The sequence below is a fragment of the Coregonus lavaretus genome (genome assembly GCF_964263955.1).
Source record: "Coregonus lavaretus genome assembly, chromosome: 21".
Taxonomy (NCBI): Eukaryota; Metazoa; Chordata; class Actinopteri; order Salmoniformes; family Salmonidae; genus Coregonus; species Coregonus lavaretus.
The window spans coordinates 21,786,232-21,807,657 of NC_140008.1; the positions used below are offsets into that span (position 1 = coordinate 21,786,232).

The following is a 21,426-nucleotide window of genomic DNA, read 5'->3' on the forward strand; positions in this document are numbered from 1 at the left end:
CCTCCCCACTCAGACCACTCCAAGATAGTAATAGCAAAATCCTTACTGGAGAAATTGGTCTTTGCTAAGAAGCCATTTCTTTATTGTTGACCATTTTAATTGAAAACAAATCACAGTAAGGTAATCAATGTTACCCAGAAATGATTTGATATCGAGATAAAAACTGCTACATTAGACCTTTAAGCTACAGTTGAAGTCAGAAGTTTACATACACCTCAGCCAAATACATTTAAACTCAGTTTTTCACAATTCCTGACATTTAATCCTAGCCATCTCTACATGTAAATTATCTATTTGTGTTTATCATTTGAAGAACTATAGCTGCAGATACAATGTAACTTATCTGTAAACAGGCAATATCAAAACAAACAACTTGATATTTGTCTGGTGACTGTATTCCTTACTGTGTATATGATTGACAAAACATTTTGTTTTTCATAATTTATTTAAATGATTACACCTTGAATTTCCCATCGCCCACCTGCTTCGGGGTCTGCATCAGTAAAGAAGAGTTTCTCAATGAGGGAAAGGGAAGGTTTCTTCAAATTTAGGAGTTCCAAGAAACCTGACAGACTCTAGTAAGTACTCTTGATGTTGTTGAAAATGTACCGCTATTATTGTCACGGATTCAGCCAAGGCTGCTCCTCCTTGTTCGGGCAGGCTTCGGCGTTTGTCGTCACCGGAGTACTAGCTGCTACCGATCTATGTCTCTGTGTTCTACTTGTCTTGTCTTGATTGTTCACACCTGGTTCCCATTAGTATTGATCACTTCCCTATTTAACCCTCTGGCTCCCAATGTATGTTGTGCGTGTTTATTCATGTTTGGTTGTCGTCTGGTGAGCGGGTTTGTTTCCTCCCTGCGTGGAGGTTATGTTATTTTACGTTACCTACGAGTAAAGTATGTTTTCGATTAGCTCTGTGTCCTGCACCTGACTTCGTCCTACCGCATCACACTGACATCCTGACAGAAACACGCACCAAAATATGGAGTCAGCAGGTACATTCATTTTGTCAGGATCAATGGAGGAACGTGTCCAACAGCAGGCGACCATGATCCAGACTCTCGGTACTGCTATGGAGCGCGTGTTGAACACTATGGAACGATGGGAGAGAGGTGGTGGTCCTACACCTCCTCCAACTACACAACCACCCATACCGCTGTCCACCCCTTCGTCACCTGGGTCCAGTGGGATTCGGCTCTCGCTCCCGAGGGCGTACGATGGTACAGCTGCCGGGTGCCAGGGTTTTCTGCTCCAGGTAGAGCTCTACCTGGCTACCATCCACCCGGCTCCCTCGGGATACGAGAGCGTGTCCGCCCTCATCTCCTGTCTGTCTGGAAGAGCGCTCGAGTGGGCCAACGCAGAGTGGGGAGGAATAGATGCAGCGTCAGTACGCTATGAGGATTTCACCCGCCGCTTTCCGGCGGTATTCGATCATCCACCGGAGGGGAGAGCGGCGGGGGAACGTCTATTCCACCTCAGACAGGGGAGGAGGAGCGCACAGGACTTTGACCTGGACTTCAGGAATCTGGCTGCCAGCGCAGGATGGAATGAGAGGGCCCTGATCGATCACTACCGATGCAGCCTCCGGGAGGACGTTCGTCGGGAACTGGCCTGCAGAACACCACCCTTAACCTGGACCAACTGGTGGACATGTCGATCAGGCTGGATAACCTGTTGGCAACCCGGGGCCGTCCATTCCATCCCCCAGCACCTCCGACCCTACCCCTATGGAGCTCGGAGGTGCTGTACTTAGGGAGACCGGAAGGAGGGTCATCTCCTGCACCAACTGTGGCCTCGGAGGACATACTGCTGGTCGGTGCTGGGGAGGGTCCTTCAGGAGTCGAGGCGGTAGGCAGAGCACTGGTGGACCGTCTCAGGTGAGTAGGCCCCCGACTCACCCAGAGCTCCCTGTTGCGCATATGTGTATTGATATTGTATTTCCAGAGTTTTCCCCTCATTCCCAGCATAAGGCGCTCGTAGATTCAGGCGCAGCTGGGAACTTTATTGATCGTCATTTTTCCAGTAGTTTAGGGATTCCTATTGTTCCTGTAGATGTGCCCTTCCCTGTACACGCCTTAGATAGTTGCCCTTTAGGGTCAGGCCTGATTAGGGAGGTCACAGCTCCAATCTGGATGAAAACGCAGGGGGGTCATGAGGAGAAAATGAGTCTCTATCTGATTGATTCTCCTGCGTTTCCAGTTGTGTTGGGGCTTCCCTGGTTAACTTCTCATGACCCCACTATTTCATGGCAACAGAGGGCTCTCAAGGGATGGTCAAGTCAGTGCTCGGGGAGGTGTGTAGGTGTTTCCATAGGGGCAACTACGGTGGAAAGTCCAAACCAGGTCTCCACCATGCACATTCCCCCTGAATATGCTGATCTGTCTCTCGCCTTCTGTAAAAAGAAGGCGACTCAATTACCATCCCATCGACAGGGGGATTGTGCGATAAATCTCCAGGTAGGCGCTGCACTTCCCAGGAGTCACGTGTATCCCCTGTCACAGGAAGAGACGGCGGCTATGGAGACATATGTGTCCGAATCTCTGGGGCAGGGATACATTCGGCCATCCACTTCACCTGTCTCCTCAAGTTTCTTTTTTGTGAAGAAGAAGGATGGAGATTTACGCCCGTGCATTGACTACCGGGGTCTCAATCAGATTACTATCAAGAACAGTTATCCACTACCGCTCATTGCACGGCGCGCGCTTCTTCATAAAATTGGATCTCAGGAGCGCGTACAACCTGGTGCGTATCCGGGAGGGAGATGAGTGGAAGACAGCATTCAGTACCACCTCGGGGCACTATGAGTACCTCGTCATGCCATACGGGTTGATCAATGCTCCATCAGTCTTCCAATCCTTTGTTGATGAGATTTTTAGGGACCTGCACGGACAGGGTGTAGTGGTGTATATTGATGACATTCTCATATACTCCGCTACACGGGCCGAGCATGTGTCCCTGGTGCGTCAAGTGCTTGGTCGACTGTTGGAGCATGATCTGTATGTAAAGGCAGAGGAATGTCTGTTCTTCCAAGAGTCCATCTCCTTCCTAGGGCACCGCCTGTCCGCGTCAGGGGTGGAGATGGAGATTGACCACATTTCGGCCTTGCGTAATTGGCCGACTCCAACCACGGTGAAGGAGGCGCAGCGCTTTTTGGGTTTTGCCAACTACTACCGGAGGTTTATCCGGGGCTTTGGTCAAGTGGCGGCTCCCATTACCTCCTTGCTGAAGGGGGGACCGGTGCGACTGCAATGGTCAGCTGAGGCGAACGGGCTTTTGGTCATCTGAAGGACCTGTTTACCTTGGCTCCAGTGCTGGCTCATCCGGATCCCTCCTTAGCATTCCAGGTTGAGGTGGACGCGTCCGAGGCTGGGATAGGAGCTGTACTGTCTCAGAGCTCCGGTACGCCACCAAAGCTCCGCCCCTGTGCTTTCTTTTCTAAGAAGCTCAGTCCGGCAGAGCGCAACTATGATGTGTGGGACCGGGAGCTGTTAGCTGTGGTTAAGGCCCTGTAAGTGTGGAGGCATTGGCTTGAGGGGGCTAAACACCCTTTTCTCATTTTGACTGACCATCGCAATCTGGAGTACATCCGGGCGGCGAGGAGATTGAACACTCACCAGGCAAGGTGGGCCATGTTCTTTACTCGTTTTGTGTTTACGCTTACTTACAGACCAGGTTCCCAGAACGCTAAGGCAGATGCCCTGTCCCGACTGTATGACACAGAGGAGAGGTCAATTGAGCCCACTCCCATACTTCCGGCGTCGTGTTTGGTGGCACCGGTGGTGTGGGAGGTTGACGCGGACATCGAGCGGGCATTACGTACCGAGCCCACTCCCCCCCAGTGTCCAGAGGGTCGTGTGTACGTGCCGCTCGAGGTTTGCGATCGATTAATCTATTGGGCTCACACGTCACCCTCCTCTGGTCATCCTGGCATCGGTCGGACAGTGCACTTAGTGGGAAGTACTGATGGCCCACCTTAGCCAAGGACGTGAGGGTTTACGTTTCCTCCTGCTCGGTGTGCGCCCAGTTTAAGGCACCTAGACACCTGCCCAGAGGGAAATTACAACCCCTACCAATTCCACAACGGCCGTGGTCCCATCTTTCGGTTGATTTTGTTACGGACCTTCCCCCCTCACAAGGGAACACCACGATCCTGGTCGTTGTGGATCGGTTTTCTAAGTCCTGCCGTCTCATTCCTATGCCAGGTCTCCCTACGGCCCTACAAACTGCTGAGGCCCTATTTACACACGTCTTCCGGCACTACGGTGCCTGAGGATATTGTATCGGATCGAGGTCCCCAATTCACCTCAAGGGTCTGAAGGAATAGACCTGGAACGCTGCCCATGTACGCCTGCAGCGGGCCATCAGGCAACAAAAGGCGAGCGCCGACCGCCACCGCAGTGAGGCTCCGGTGTATGCACCGGGGGACTGGGTCTGGCTCTCGACCCGAAACTTGCCCCTTCACCTGCCCTGCCGGAAGCTGGGTCGGCGGTTTGTGGGGCCATTTAAAGTCCTGAGGAGATTGAACAAGGTTTGTTATAGGTTACAGCTTCCTCTGAATTACCGTATTAACCTCTCGTTCCATGTGTCTCTCCTCAGTCCGGTGGTAGCTGGTCCACTCCAGGAGTCTGAGGTACGGGAGGTTCCTCCGCCCCCACTGGACATCGAGGGGGCACCGGCGTACTCGGTCCGTTCCATCCTGGATTCGAGGTGTCGGATGGGGGGCCTGCAGTATCTCGTGGAGTGGGAGGGGTATGGTCCGGAGGAATGGTGCTGGGTCCCTAGGAGGGACATCCTCGATCCCTCCATGTTGAGGGATTTCCACCGTCGTCATCCGACTCGCCCTGTGCCGCGTCCTCCTGGCCGTCCCCGAGGTCTGTGTCAGCGAGGGTACTGTCACGGATTCAGCAGAGGCTGCTCCTCCTCCTTGTTCGGGCAGGCTTCGGCGTTCGTCGTCACCGGAGTACTAGCTGCTACCGATCTATGTGTCTGTGTTCTACTTGTCTTGTCTTGATTGTTCCCACCTGGTTCCCATTAGTATTGATCACTTCCCTATTTAACCCTCTGGCTCCCACTGTATGTTGTGCGTGTTTATTCATGTTTGGTTGAGTTGTAGGGGTTTAATGGCACAGGCAGGGAGCCCAGCCAACAGCGAGTTGCAGTAATCCAGACGGGAGATGACAAGTGCCTGGATTAGGACCTGTGCCGCTTCCTGTGTAAGGCAGGGTCGTACTCTCAGAATGTTGTAGAGCATGAACCTACAGGATCGGGTCACCGCCTTGATATTAGCGGAGAACGACAGGGTGTTGTCCAGGGTCACGCCAAGGCTTTTCGCACTCTGGGAGGAGGACACAACGGAGTTGTCAACCGTGATGGCGAGATCATGGAACAGGCAGTCCTTCCCCGGGAGGAAGAGCAGCTCCGTCTTGCCAAGGTTCAGCTTGAGGTGGTGATTGAGAAGTAACGCTACAGCATACAATGACATTCTAGACGATTCTGTGCTTCAAACCTTGTGGCAACAGTTTGGGGAAGGCCCTTTCCTGTTTCAGCATGACCATGCACAAAGCGAGGTCCATACAGAAATGGTTTGTCAATCGATGAGGAAGAACTTGACTGGCCTGCACAGAGCCCTAACCTCAACCCCATCGAATACCTTTGGGATGAATTGGAACGCCGACTGCGAGCCAGGCCTAATCGCCCAACATCAGTGCCCGACATCACTAATGCTCTTGTGGCTGAATAGAAGCAAGTCCCCACAGCAATGTTCCAACATCTAGTGGAAAGCCTTCACAGAAGTGTGGAGGCCGTTATAGCAGCAAAGGGGGACCAACTCCATATTAATGCCCATGATTTTGGAATGATATGTTCGACAAGCAGGTGTCCATATACTTTTGGTAATGTACATGCAGTCACTCTCCATCCTAGAAGTAATTTGTGTGAAGTCAAAATGAGGGCCGTTGTAGAAAACTAATTAGCTATTGGATCGTCTCTAACATCTGCATACTAGTATCAAAGTTGATAATGTCATCATGTAGGCCAATTCTGGCCCAACCCATCGGTTTCTGGGACCAATCAGAACGGTCACGTGTTCGCATTCCAGAAGTCGTCGGGGAGGGAGGCTTATCCAGACCATTGAGAATGATAATGACTCTAAATTGTATCTGTCCCATTATGGAGTCTGTGAGCGCACGGGCAGTGCCATTGAGGCCATCTCCATTTTGCAGTTGTCCATTTTCTTCTACTACTTCTATGACTTGGTAAACAAACTGAAAGGGTGCATACTGCCACCTGGAGTGTGGTTTGAACAGGTATAAAGCAAAGGTTGGTAATTTACTGCCACCTGCAGATATGGACTGTTTTCTCATGAGTGTAATTCATTTGCTGATCCCTCCTGATGACCTGGATGGAATTGTCCGACGCATAGGAAGTCTCACCCAGTCGACTACTTTAAAATGGTTTTAGTCCTCAATGGTGCTTATCCTGCTAAAACATGCTTTTTAGCACTAGAGTCCTCTCTCTCTATGATCCATTTGGCTGGCGCGACGTGGATGGGTAGCCAGGCAATGTGTCGGATTAAACACCGTCTAGCTTGAGACTGAAGTCAGCTTGCTGGCGTCCGGCCTGCAACAAGGAGTCGCTAGAGCGCGATGGGACCAGGAAATCCCGGCCGTCCAAACCCTCCCCTAACCCGGACGACGCTGGGCCAATTGTGCGCCGCCTCATGGGTCTCCTGGTCACAGCCGGCTGTGACACAGCCTGGGATCGAACCTGGGTCTGTAGTGACGCCTCAAGCACTGCGATGCAGTGCCTTAGACCGCTGCGCCACTCAGGAGGCCCTTGCTCACTTATCTACATAACTGACAGATACATTATTGTTTCTCACAGGAAAATGTGGATCCCTCAAAACAAGACATGGATACTGAGTCTGTGATAGAAGTGGTCCAGCCCAGAGAACTAACAGAGGAATATATCCAGGATGTTTGTACACTCTCCCACAGTAAGCTCCACTCTTAAATTCCTTTAAATCCTTCTCAAAAGTTTGAATGATTAGATCCTTAATCCATTGCCATTTTATGTTTTCAGCCTGCAGAAAACATTGGGATTGACCGCAGTTGAGGATGTTTTGGATCCAAGACACATCAATCCTCAAAACATTGTGTACAATATGACCAATGTGAACAAGCATGGGGTTGTTAAACTTGAGGATATGACGGGTAGGTCTCTGATTTTATATCTGCACTCTGTGCCTTGGCCAGAACTGTCTTTTATTGATTGTGGTTATAATATTGTTTAGGACCTTGAGCGTGGCTGAGGTGCACCCATTACCAGCTCGGAAACCAGATTGCATAGCAGAGAAGGTACGGTGGGATTCGAAATGGTCGGTGATCTGTTTATTAACTTGGCTTTCAAATACTTTCGAAGCAGGGCAGGATGGATATAGGTCTGTAACAGTTTGGATCTAGAGTGTCACCCCCTTTGAAGAGGGGGATGACCGCGGTAGCTTTCCAATCTCTGGGGATCTCAGATGACACGAAAGACAGGTTGAACAGGCTAGTAACAGGGGTTGCTACACTTTTGGCTGCTAATTTTTAGAAAGAAAGGGTCCAGATTGTCTAGCCCAGCTGATTTGTAGGGGTCCAGATTTTGCAGCTCTTTCAGAACATCAGCTATCTGAATTTGGGTGAAGGAGAAGCGGGGGGGGGGCATGGGCAAGTTGCAGCGGAGGGTGCAGAGCTGGTGGCCGAGGTAGGGGTAGCCAGGTGGAAAGCATGGCCAGCCGTAGCAAAATGCTTATTGAAATTCACGATTATCGTAGATTTATCAGTGGTGACAGTGTTTCATAGCCTCAGTGCAGTGGGCAGCTGGGAGGAGATGCTCTTATTCTCCATGGACTTTACGGTGTCCCAAAACCTTTTGGAGTTAGTGCTACAGGATGCAAATTTCTGTTTGAAAAAGCTAGCCTCTGCTTTCTTAACTGATTGTGTATATTTGTTCCTGACTTCCCTGAAAAGTTGCATATCGCGGGGGCAGTTCGATGCTAATGCAATACGCCACAGGATGTTTTTGTGCTGGTCAAGGGCAGTGAAGTCTGGGGTGAACCGGGGCTATATCTGTTCTTAGTTCTGAATTTTTTGAATGGGGCATGCTTATTTAAGATGGAGAGGAAAGGACTTTTGAAGAACAACCAGGCATCCTCTACTGACGGAATGAGGTCAATATCCATCCAGGATACCCGGGCCAGGTCAATTAGAAAGGCCTGCTCGCTGAAGTGTTTTAGGTAGCGTTTGACAGTGATGAGGGGTGGTCGTTTGACCGCAGACCCATTACGGACGCAGGCATTGAGGCAGTGATCGCTGAGATCCTGGTTGAAGACAGCAGAGGTGTATTTAGAGGGTAAATTAGTCAGGATGATATCTTATGAGGGTGCCCATGTTTACGGATTTAGGGTTGTACCTGGTAGGTTCCTTGATAATTTGTGTGAGATTGAGGGCATCTAGTTTAGATTGTAGGACGGCCGGTGTGTTAAGCATATCCCAGTTTAGGTCACCAAGCAACTATCCTCCAACTCAAAGGATAAATGGGGGGCAATCAATTCACATATGGTGTCCAGGGCACAGCTGGGGGCTGAGGGGGGTCTGTAGCAAGCATTAACAGTGAGAGACTTATTTCTGGAAAGGTGGATTTTTAGAAGTAGACGCTCAAACTGTTTGGGCACAGACCTGGATAGTATGATAGCCTGCATAGCTCTATCTCTACAGTAGATTGCAACTCCGCCCCCTTTGGCAGTTCTATCTAGACGGAAAATGTTGTAGTTGGGGATGGAAATTTCAGAGTTTTTGGTGGCCTTCCTAAGCCAGGATTCAGACACTGCTAGAACATCAGGGCTGGTGGAGTGTGCTAATGCAGTGAATAACTCAAAGTTAGGGAGGAGGCTTCTGATGTTAACATGCAAGAAACCAAGGCTTTTACGGTTACAGAAGTCAACAAATGATAGCGCCTGGGGAGTCGGAGTGATACTGGGGGCTACAGGGCCTGGGTTAACCTCTACATCACCAGAGGAACAGAGGAGGAGTAGAATAAGGATACGACTAAAGGCTTTAAGAACTGGTCTTCTAGTGCGTTGGGTACAGAGAATAAAAGGGGCAGATTTCCGGGCGTTGTAGAATAGATTCAGGGCATTATGTACAGACAAGGATATGGAAGGATATGAGTACAGTGGAGGTAAACCTAAGTGTTGGGTAACGATGAAAGAGATAGCATCACAGGAGGCACCGGCTGAGCTGGTCTCCGGGACTGGGTGCTCTACAGTGAAATTGTATAATAAGAACTAACTGAGACAGCAATAGGCAAGGCATATTGACATGGGAGAGAGGCATAAAGCAATCACAGGTGTTATTAGAGAGAGTTAAGACAACAACTGGTAATGGCGACGAAAGTTTGGGCTGAGGCTAAACAGATAAACAGGATGGGGTACCGTGTAAAGGAACAGTCCAGCAGGCATCAGCTGTGTATCTGAGTGATCATAAGGTCCAGTGAACAGCAATAGCTGAGTCCGGGAGTAGTTTGATGGCTGCTACGGCACAGGCGAGCAGGAGGCACTGCTGTTGATTGCGTGTGCTAGCGGGCCGGGGCTAGCAGATGGATCCTCGTGGTCGTCGCAACGGGAAGCCTGTTGAAACCACATCAGGCGATTACGTCAGCAGACCAGTTGTGATGGATCGGCGGGGCTCCGTGTCGACACTAGGAGGTCCCGTCCGGTTGACAGAGAGGTAGATAGCCGGGAGATGGGCCTGGCTCGAGGCTAGCTCAAGGCTAACTGGGCTCAAGGCTAAAAGTGACATTGAGAAATATATACGAAAAAGACAAAAAACTTTAAAAAACTGGCTATTTACACGAGCACACTACAGAATACACGACCGCACTGCTACGCTATCTTGGATCTAACTAGCTAGAGCTCTCAAATCATATCCTGATGTTGACAGCAGATGGGAGTTGTATTCATGACATGGCTAACTTCGCTAGCTAACATGCATTTAGAGAACAAGTTATATGACGTGGCTAGCTAACATTGGCAATGTTTGGTTGGTTTGGTGGCCAATGAGACTGGGCTAGCTAACCAGCTGAGCTAGCAAACAATGTAATGAAAGTATAATTTCAGAGTAGAAAAATACTTAACAGGCTCTGCATTTCAGGAATCACAGTAGCAAGTGCTCCTGGTGCACTCTTCAATGATTTAGCCATTTTAAACTACTGCCCTCACTGGTAATTGAAACGTAAGCTTGTCCGAGGTGTCGTACTCGACAACAGTTGCTATCCATTGGAGCGCTGCGATTGGTTGCCCAATATTCTGGGGTGGGGCTTAGCAAAGGGTCAATTCACCTGTAATGTCATTGGCCCTCCATCTTTTGCAACTTGGCTATTAACATTTGCAGTCATTTGTAAATTAGAGGACTCAGGTGTGGTTAATGTATTCAGGCAAATGTTCTGAGAAGTTTACATTACTCACATTTACAAATTTTCATCCTTCTCTATGAAATGCCTCTGTAAATGGAGAACTTCTTTTGGATGATATTTTGTTTGATACATGTCTCCACTCCAACTGAACAATAAGATTGACCAGATCTAATACAAGCAGCAAGAAACTGCAACTGGCTTGTGTTATTTGCCTCATAACGGAGGATGTGACTCGACTGCTCAATGTGTCTGACTTTTGTTATTACTAACTCATGTGTGTCCAATTTAGCTCCCCCCCCCCCTGCCTCGGCTCCACGATGCCATAGCAACACACACACTGGTGAGGAGAAACACAGGTTTTACAATTCTGCGTGATGATCTGGACTTAGTAAGTCTAAAAAGAGAATGAAATGAACATGTCCTCAACTCCATTATTCAATCCCATGGTGTTTCCAGATGGTGCATGCGTTCTCTCACTGCATGCTGGGCTGTGAGGAAGAGATGGACCTGGATGAGCTGCTGGCCACCAGACTGGTCTCCTTCCTCATGGACCATCACCAGGAGATCCTCCAGGTGCCCGTCTATCTGCAGAACGCAGTCCAGGACCACATCGCCTACCTCAGGAAAGTACAGGTACAGTACTGCTGTCGCATGTTTTTTTTTCCATTATCAATTTTCTTTGATTTTCAACTGCTTTACATTGATGTGTATGAGAATTATGAGCCTGTTCTCTTTCCTCTCCTAGATAAAATACCAGGCAGTGTTGGTGCCCCAGTGCCCGTCTACTCCTTTTGTAGACGGATCAGCACCAAAGAGTTTGAGGAGCAGAAGCTGAGTGTCTCCCAGGCTGCCAACGCTGACCTGCTGGAGAGCCTGGTCTATGAAGGACAGGAAGAAGAATCTTAAGCAGGTAACAAGGTGGATGGCATGTTGTCTGAACGCTTTCATATTTTTCTCTAATCATCGTACTACAACTTTGTTTACAATTGATGATTTCGAAATTCTAACTGAAAAGTGTAAAAAATAGAAATAAACTCTAATACATTTTTCTATGATTAGTTTCAGAGGCAGTATCCAGACACTTACGCACGCCGTTTTCCAACTACTGTTCTTGCAGCTAAATGAAGGTGGGAGGGCTATACAGGGGAGACCACCTCCCAATCTAGACTGCAACTGTGTAACAATTGTCTTTAGGGTTGAATTATGCATATTTTATATTGAGTAATGTGTTTATGTGTATGTTATTTTGAAATACTGCAGTAGGTATCTTTAGTGCACCAATTAAGTTACTTTGGGATCGATAATGACCTCTTATGGAGTATAATAAGAGACTAAAGAGAAACTAAAGCAAATCAAAACAATTTGTGAGTCAAATTTCTGATTTGGTGTTTTTCTGTCAATGTTGCAATTGATCTACATTCATACACCACCATTGATAAGAGTACAGTATTTAAACTTTCAAACGTTTGAGCATTTTTAGGGATTACATTTGTTATTAAGTGTGATTTGTCTACCTAGTTCATTAGGGTTGTCCGAAGTGCTCATAACATTTTGTCCATGTTTCACTTTTTTCTGTGTATGTTTTGGAATTGCACTTTTCTGTTGTTCTTTCATCTCATAATGTATTTTTTTTATTACATAACATTCTCTTAAAGTTAAGCTCAAACTGCTTAATACTATATATTGGGCATGGGATTTGTCTATTTTCTTCCCTGGCAAGTTATGTTCAGCCATTTGGGATACAGAAAAGTTTTGCACAATTTTCTGTCATTTTAAATGAATGGTAACTTTGATCAATCAATACAATTGTTAATATATACTTGCCATATTATGTATTGTTACTGCCATCGATGAAGTATTAATAAACCTTCTGTAGGGGGGACTTTTGGACTCCATTTGACGCATTTTTCAAATACCTCTGTGGCTGTATACTTACCTCAAAGAAAGAGCCAATGACAACAGTTATAACCTTTTGTGTATTATTTCCTTGCCAAAAATTATGTTTACTATGCAACATTCTTAGGAAAATGTCCAACTGTAAAACAAAATGTTTACTCTTGACTAATTATGCAAATGTATCCGGTTTATTAGTGTTCTATAAAGGATGTGGTTTATTTCATCATATTTGTTGTTTACCCTATAGTGTGGCACAGGAAGGGAGAGTAAATGTTGCTACTCACACAGAATAACTGCCTTGCATCACTAATTACTTTTAAAATGCACAAATTCCACATATCTCTGGTGGATGTGGCAGAGAAATCTGTTGTTAGAATTCCAAGTGCATTGCAACCCAAGATGATGAATCACATGTCCCTCTGAGGCGGACCTCAACTGACAGCTTCATTCATCTAGATCCGTAGGAAGAAAAGGAAGACACCGTTAATCATACACGTCCATAACAAACACCCTCAGTGTGGGTGACTACAGAGAATATTGATTAAATAAACTTGTTTTAATCTGGAATCCATCAAATTAGTTAACTAGTGTGGGAACATCTTTCTCTGACATAACAACATGTAGAACAAACATTTTGAAACAAAGATATTGCATAATGAACTGCATTACTTTCCAAGTGTTTGTTGTGCAGACCCTTTTGTATCCTTTTGGGGCTCTCAGGTTAGCAAATGTGGTTCTGGTTCTGGTCTTAATTAGGCAGAGAAATTCCTTGAAGGGGTACAATTGTGTGGTGGCGGTGGGCTAAACGTCAATGGAAACTGAATGGTCTGGACACAAAGGAACTTTTGTTTCAGAGACCACTGGTTTGGGGGTAGGTTCTCAGACTCCCGGCGCTCTGTATGGGAATGGAACTGTGTCTATAAAGGCTACTTGATTACTCCGCAGTTCAGACTGGGCTTCCTGCACACAAACTGTGTTTATTCTCTAAAGGAAAATGGTTAGTCGGTGAGTAAATCCTTTTTGTACATTTTCCTTAGCTTCGCATAACATTTTCCCATACAAGAATATAGTAAGTTGGTGAGCAAACCAACATTTTGCAGACTTTCCGCATTGCATAACTTTGACAGGAGTATGTAAATTGTTGAGTAACTGTCTCCTTGTGCTAACTTTGCAAAGCTTTTTGATTTTTAGAATTTTTTTCTCCTCGCATTACTGTTTTACTGCACGCTATTGTCAAGCAGTTGAACATATTTTTCTGGTCTCAGATTGTAGTTTTTGGTTTTGATGAACAAGTAAAACTTTTAATTTAGGCCAGAATGAGGTACCTAATTTGGGTTTTTAGGTCAGGGCAGAAAACGTTTGTCAGTTCAGCAGCCTATTCTTTTTTGTAAATAGATGTTATATTTGATAACTTATTTGTTTTGATTTTCAGAATTCAGCATCCGGCTGGTGGGTACAAGAAAATCTTTGAGACGTGTGAAGAATTGAATGAGCCTATTCCTGCTATGGTTGTAGGTAGGTGAGGAAAAGGTCTCTTAGACTCCACTCCCCTTTGGTTTACAAGCGAGAAGGTTTGGTTTTTATCATGGTTGAGGTTGAGTGAGCATTGAGCACAACAGGGTAACATGGATCATTTCATGCTGTGTTCAGGTGTGATTCCAGAATGGCTGAGTGGCAGTCTATTGCGTCTGGGACCCGGCCTGTTCGAGGTGGGGGCTGAGCCTTTCTACCACCTCTTTGATGGCCAGGCCCTCATGCACAAGTTTGACCTAAAGAATGGCCATGTGACCTACTATCGGAAGTAAGCCCCTGTGTGTTGATGTTGACTTCAGTGATAATGCATAACACGTTTACACACTGAAGGTGGTGAAATATATATGAGGAGGGCTTGCAATTTTACAGTAACACACTGGTAGTAGTTGTGCAGTTATGTGAAATGTTCCCCTCTGCCTATAAATTTGACTGGAATGTTTTGGGGAACCTCAGTGTGGGCTGTTTCTAATTTAAAACAGTGAATACCAAAGCACAGAGACCTGCTACGTCTGCTCTCAAAAGCTTCTGAAAGCTGAAACAAGTGGGCCTATCAATTCCCAATCTGTATGTTCCAAACTACATGTTGTTTAAATGATGGTTTTAATTGTTTTTAAAGGTCCAATGCAGCTGTTTTTATCTCAATATCAAATCATTTCTAGCTAACAATTAAGTACCTTACTGTGATTGTTTTCAATTAAAATGGTCAAAAAGAAACAAAGTAATTATTCAAGCAAGAATTTAGCTAGGACTGTCTGGGAGTGGTCTGAGTGAGGGACCTAATTGGAGGAGCCTAATGGGGGAGCGACAGTATGTATCCTGAAAATGAACTGTTATTGGCAGAGCAGTTTAAGTCTTTGTTATTGGTCAATTAACTTATACCACCTGGTGATGTCGCCAGGCAAGCCAAAACTACATCCCTCCAAAACAGGCTGAAATTCCAAGCATATATTTTTTGATTTTTTCAAACTGCTCTTACACTAAAAGGGTATTATCATAATTTTCACAATTTCACAGTATTTCAACTTCAGAGTGGAAATACCAAAGAGAACACAGGAAACTCTGGTTTTTGACTGCACTGCCCCTTGAACTATTTCCTTTAAAAAAAAACGTAGTCGATGTCCACGCCCAGCGCAAATTGAATTAGCATAATAAAAAAATTCCCATTAAAATCAGTCCGTTTTAGCTAGAGCTATATATTGTTTTGCATTGGATGAGTCTCAATCCACCGCATCCGCCGATGTCCCACTTCCACATCTGCTGTAAAAGGTGACCGAGCTAGAGCGGTGTTTGTCAGACCATGAGACATCCCGAAAATCGGTGTTCTCACAAAATCGCCTGTAGCGTCTGAAGATGGGACTCTCACGAACACAATGGTGTTCTCTGTTTTGCTTTACGACCCCCAGAAGCGTCTTGGGACTTGTCTGTAGTGGGTCCAGCTGATCTGCCAACTTCTGTCTGTAGCGTCCGAACAGTTTGGGCTACACACTAATATGACCCCTCTGTGGAACACGTACATGTCATACATGTTGTTTTGCTCTAGGACGCCCACAGGCCTCAAGACTTGTCTGAAGATCCCACAGTACCAGTTGAAAAAAAATGAATGAAAGTACAGTATATATGGAGACTGTTTAGTGCCAAAAATAAGGGCTTCAATACATGTCCAAAAAACATTTTTTTCCTGAACTAATATCTCTGATATAGGACGGACACTTCAGAACAAACTTTATTTAGATTTTTTTGGGGGACTATCTGTTCAATGTAGTGAATCTGTTATTCAATGCGTTTGTATGGGCTAATAATTAACAGGGCTTAGACTGTTATGGGTTAACTTATGTTCCTCTGTAGATTTGTCAAAACGGATGCCTATGTGCGAGCCATGACAGAGAAAAGAGTGGTCATCACTGAGTTTGGAACAGCAGCCTACCCAGACCCCTGCAAAAATATATTCTCAAGGTCTGATTTGCTCTAATGTTATGATAAAGTAAAACAAATGTCGTCATGATTCAGTTATTAGGCATTACATACAAATGATCCATGCTTTCCTCATTTCATGAACCCTTTTCTCCTTCTCTGTTGTCTTTGTAGGTTTTTCACCTACTTCAAAGGGATTGAGGTGACAGATAATTGCTTAGTGAACGTGTACCCTGTTGGTGAGGATTTCTATGCCTGCACAGAAACCAACTACATCACCAAAGTGGACCCAGACACACTGGAGACTCTGAAAAGGGTATGTGCTGCTCACCCTGGCTAACATCAGATTGATTGAACATAAGAACTGTCATACGCCACAAAGGAAAAGTCTCACAAACTGTTTCTCCAGGTGGACCTTTGTGATTACCTCTCGGTCAATGGGGTGACAGCTCATCCACACATTGAAAGTGATGGAACGGTGTACAACCTTGGGAACTGTTTTGGGAAGAACATGTCACTGGCCTACAACATTGTAAAAATTCCTCCCACACAGAAAGGTTAGTTCTGCATACAGCATTGAGACTATTTTCTTGAAGTGAGATGTCCCTAAATTAAATGCATTGGGTCTTACTTGTCTGTCTTTTTCTGATGCTTGTTTTCAGACAAGTCAGATCCCATTGAAAAGTCCAAGGTTCTTGTGCAGCTCCCCAGCAGTGAGAGATTCAAGCCCTCATATGTTCACAGGTTAGTGACATCGTTGATTGAGTTCACATTCTATATTGAAACATTTGTGCTTATTACATTTATTTCAATGCTTTTTCTGTGTCCTCCATCAGCTTTGGAATGACAGAAAACTACTTTGTCTTTGTTGAGACTCCAATAAAGATCAACCTTCTAAAATTCTTGACTGCTTGGAGCATCTGGGGCACAAATTACATGGATTGCTTTGAGTCAAACGAAACCATGGGTGTAAGTAAAGGAACTTGTAGACCACTATTCTCTAATTGTATACAAAGCCTGTTAGCATTTCAATACTGATTATTGATATATTGGCACTATATTAAGCACACTATTATAAATGTTTTCATCACCATATAATAGTATTTTTTTTTCTTATCTAGACATGGTTCCATCTGGCTATGAAGGACCCAGCTAAATACATAGAGCATAAATTCAGGACCTCTGCCTTCAATCTCTTCCATCACATCAACAGCTATGAGGACGATGGCTTCATCGTTGTTGACCTGTGTACTTGGAAAGGGTGAATACTGACCGGTTGTTATAATGACGAGAATAACAGATGTACAAGACACTTATCCAGTGCCCCTTTCTCGTTTGGTTTCAGTCATGAGTTTGTCTACAACTACCTATATCTGGCCAACCTGAGGGAGAACTGGGAGGAAGTGAAGAAAGCTGCTATGATGGCACCTCAGCCGGAGGTCCGGCGATACGTTCTGCCCATGGACATTCACAGAGTAAGTTTTATGCCCTTAATCTTGTCATTTCTGGAATAAGGACTTATCACTGCTTTGATGCTATCCTCTCAGGATAGAGGACTACATCGGTGAAGTCTTTCCCTTTTTTACTTGCAGGAGAAACAGGGGAAGAATCTGATATCCCTTCCATACACCACAGCCACTGCAGTGATGCGCAGTGATGGAACCATCTGGCTGGAGCCTGAGGTTCTGTTTTCTGGACCACGACAAGGTAACCCACACACAGCTTGTTTCATTAAACCTTGATGGTTCCCCTATTCTTATAGCATTTAATGCCACTAAATATCTGTTCATTTGTCATATCATCAGTCGTAAGATTTTTCTCATTCGACTGAATCAGTCATCTGAATTCCTTTATCATTGCAGCATTCGAGTTCCCTCAGATCAACTACAGTAAGTTCTCTGGGAAGAACTACAGCTATGCCTATGGACTGGGTCTGAACCACTTCATCCCTGACAGGGTGAGTCTAGCACACAGACGAGAACTAGTGGTACATTATCCAAGTCTGATGATTAGGTTTATGATTAAACTAACCTGCTGATAGTCATTCAGGGAGTAAGTTTGATTGTGTCCTGCTCCAGATCTGCAAACTGAACGTGAAGACCAAGGAGACGTGGGTGTGGCAGGAGCCAGACTCTTACCCCTCAGAGCCCATCTTTGTGCAGACCCCAGACTCTGTGGAGGAAGATGACGGTAAACAGAAGGGTTTTAGGGGATTCTATAATATCACAATCTGTTGTCTAACATTTCAACTGGATCAGGTGGCATGAATTCCCATACCTAAGCCGGATTCACCTTACTGTGATATAAAATGCTGACATACCGGTAGTATACAACTTGAAATACAAATGTAGGTATGCCTCTCTCGCACACTTCTGGTTTTGTGATTGTGATACTGCTCTCTTTTCCTCCTGCTAGGGGTGTTGTTGAGTATCGTGGTGAACCCTGGAGCAGACCAGAGGCCAGGATACCTCCTCATCCTCAATGCCAGAGACCTGACAGAGATCGCACGGGCTGAGGTGGAGGTCATCATCCCTGTCACCTTCCATGGAATGTACAAGCCTTAGGACTACTTTCTCAACACATCTACAGGACAATCAATCATGATACTAAAACCTTTGTTGGATTATACTTTATATAAGACACCTACTTATAGTGCATTCGGAAGGTATTCAGACCTCTTCCCACATTTTGTTACATTACAGCCTTATTCTAAAATTGATTTAATCAAAAAAAGAATCTCAATCTACACACAATACCCCATAATGACAGTGAAAACAGGTTCAGACATTTTTTAAAAATGTATTAACAATAAAAAACATACCTTATTTACATAAGTATTCAGACCCTTTGCTATGAGACTCGAAATTGAGCTCAGGTGCATCCTGTTTACATTGATCATCCTTGAGATGTTTCTACAACATGATTGGAATCCACCTGTGGTAAATTCAGTTGATTGGACATGATCTGGAAAGGCACACACCTACCTGTCTATATAAGGTCCCACAGTTGACAGTGCATGTCAGAGCAAAAACCAAGCCATCAGGTCGAAGGAATTGTTCGTAGAGCTCCAAGACAGGATTGTGTCGAGGCACAGATCTGGAGAAGGGTACCAAAAAATGTCTGCAGCATTGAAGGTCCCTGTAATATTCATATGTGTCACCATACTGAATTGTAATTGGATGCATCATACTGTGCAATGATTGGTTAAGACCACCCAGGTGGCGAGGTCATTCTAAGATGATCATGGCCAGAGACACATGGACATGCACGTTATAGCTAGTTAATAAAGAGCTACGTTTATAAATATCCTGTCGTCCTGCATTTTATTATTTTGTACAAAGCGTACAAAACAAGACATGGTGTCAGAGTAAAAGGACTAAAAGATGGATTTTGCTGGAGTTCCTTCACCTCGAATGGATTGGGGGTCTACAAATCTACCCGATGCATGGCGTAAGTTCAAACAGCATGTGGAGCTGATGTTCACGGGTCCTCTGAAGGAAAGAGGAGAAGAGGAAAAGTGCAGCTACCTGCTCCTCTGGATCGGTGAAAAAGGGAGAGACATTTACAACACATGGACACTTACCGAGGCTGAATCAAAGGTACTGAAAACATACTACGATCGTTATGAAGCATATGTTGTGCCAAAGACCAATACAATTTTCGCTAGGTACAAATTCCATGAGAAAGTACAAGGCGCTAGCGAATCGTTTGAACAGTTTGTCACTGAGCTGCGTCTGCTTGTGAAAGACTGTGATTATGCAAACAAGGATGAGATGGTCAGGGACCGTATTGTATTTGGAATACAATCACCGCGAGTGAGAGAGAAACTTTTGAATGTTGGATCAGAGTTAACGCTGGACAAAGCTATCGACATAGCCAGATCTCACGAGCTAGCACAGGTTCAGATGAAAACCATTTCAGGCGGCAGCATGAGCGCATCACGTGAACAAGCAGTGCACGCAGTCAGGCAGACATCAAAGCACACCTCCAGTGCCCAGAGAGCATGTTTCAGAGCGGAGACAGACAGAACTCCAAAACAGAGCGACACAGACTCCAAACGCCCCAAAACATGTGGATATTGTGGATACAAAGTGCATGGCGAACAGGGGAATTGCCCAGCTAAAGGCAAACAGTGTACTAAATGTGGAAAATGGAATCACTTTGCAAAAGTGTGCAGAGTTTACCGTGGAAAAACAGTACATACAGTGAGTGAAGATGAAATGTCAATCAAAGAGTCAAATGCTGATGAACTGTTTATTGATTCAGTGACACAGAAAAGTCAGATATCAGAGACAGAGCAAGCCTTTGCTGACATTGAGATAGGAAGACAAGGCACAGAGCTAAAATTCAAACTAGACACTGGTGCACAAGTAAACATTATTCCTCTGAGTAAGTACAGAAGCTTGACATCTGAGTGTGAGCTACAGCCCACCACGCGCAGACTGACTGGTTATGGTGGTGAACAGCTCCCAGTAAAAGGCACATGCACTCTCAAATGCAAATACAAGGAAAGGGACATGATGTTGGACTTTTACGTTGTTGACACTCGAGCACCTGCAGTGCTAGGTCTTAAAGCATGTTTAGACATGGACCTTATCAAGCTAGTTTTATCAGTGACAGCACCAGTAGAGATAGAGAATGTCATGGAGGAGTTTGCTGATGTTTTTACAGGAATAGGACTATTCCCAGGAGAATGTACCATTCACCTTAACCCAGACGCAACCCCTGTGATCTACCCACCGAGAAAGATTCCACTTGCTCTCCGCGCCCGTCTGAAGAAATAGTTGGAGAGCATGGAGCAATCTGACATCGTCACCAAGGTTACAGAACCGACGGATTGGGTCAACGCGTTAGTGGTGGTGGAGAAACCACGGACAGGCAAGCTCAGAGTATGTCTCGACCCAAGAGACTTGAACAAGGCTATCAAACGCCCCCATTACCCCTTACCGACGCTAGATGGCATCACACACAAGCTAGCGGGCGCACGCTACTTCAGTGTCATGGACGCCAGATCAGGCTACTGGGCTATCAAGCTCACAGAAGAGTCATCTAAGCTCACAACGTTCAACACACCGTTTGGACGCTACAGGTTCCGTCGCCTGCCTTTTGGGATTATCTCAGCCCAAGACGAGTTTCAGCGAAAGATCGACGAGGTGTACGAAGGCCTCGACGGAGTCGTGGCAATTGTGGACGACATCCTTGTCTATGGTCGAACCAAAGAGGAACACGACAGAAACCTCAGCGCGATGCTGCAAAGGTCCCGCGAGAGAGGAGTCCGGCTCAACCCCGAGAAGAGCACAGTCGGCGCTACAGAGGTCAGCTACTTCGGGCATCTTCTCACAGCGAATGGAATCAAGCCAGATCCGCAGAAGATCTCAGCCATAAAGGAAATGGAGCCACCAAAGAACCGCGCAGAGCTGGAAACAGTGCTTGGCATGGTCAACTACTTAGCCAAGTTCGCACCCAGCCTCTCCAATGCTAATGCACCCCTGCGTCAGCTGCTAAAGCAGTCCAGTGAGTTCCTCTGGGACAACCAACACGACATCGCTTTCCAGAAAGTGAAAGACTTGATCACGAGAGAACCAGGACCAATCCTTGCCTACTACGACCCCAACAAAGAGCTCAGACTCCA

At 45.8% G+C, this 21,426-nt stretch overlaps 1 protein-coding gene across 1 annotated transcript; it reads left to right on the forward strand.

Annotated features, from left to right (window-relative positions):
- Positions 1-13,282: 13,282 nt before the first annotated feature.
- LOC311148516 (retinal Mueller cells isomerohydrolase) lies at positions 13,283-19,095 on the forward strand. Its single transcript, XM_084185497.1, has 14 exons — positions 13,283-13,355; positions 13,783-13,865; positions 14,001-14,151; positions 15,729-15,836; positions 15,969-16,110; positions 16,204-16,351; positions 16,457-16,538; positions 16,631-16,763; positions 16,916-17,055; positions 17,140-17,269; positions 17,387-17,501; positions 17,657-17,751; positions 17,873-17,984; positions 18,210-19,095. Exons 1-14 carry the CDS (start codon positions 13,345-13,347, stop codon positions 18,356-18,358), a joined length of 1,599 nt encoding a protein of 532 aa, XP_084041623.1. The 5' UTR covers positions 13,283-13,344; the 3' UTR covers positions 18,359-19,095.
- The last annotated feature ends 2,331 nt before the right edge of the window (positions 19,096-21,426 follow it).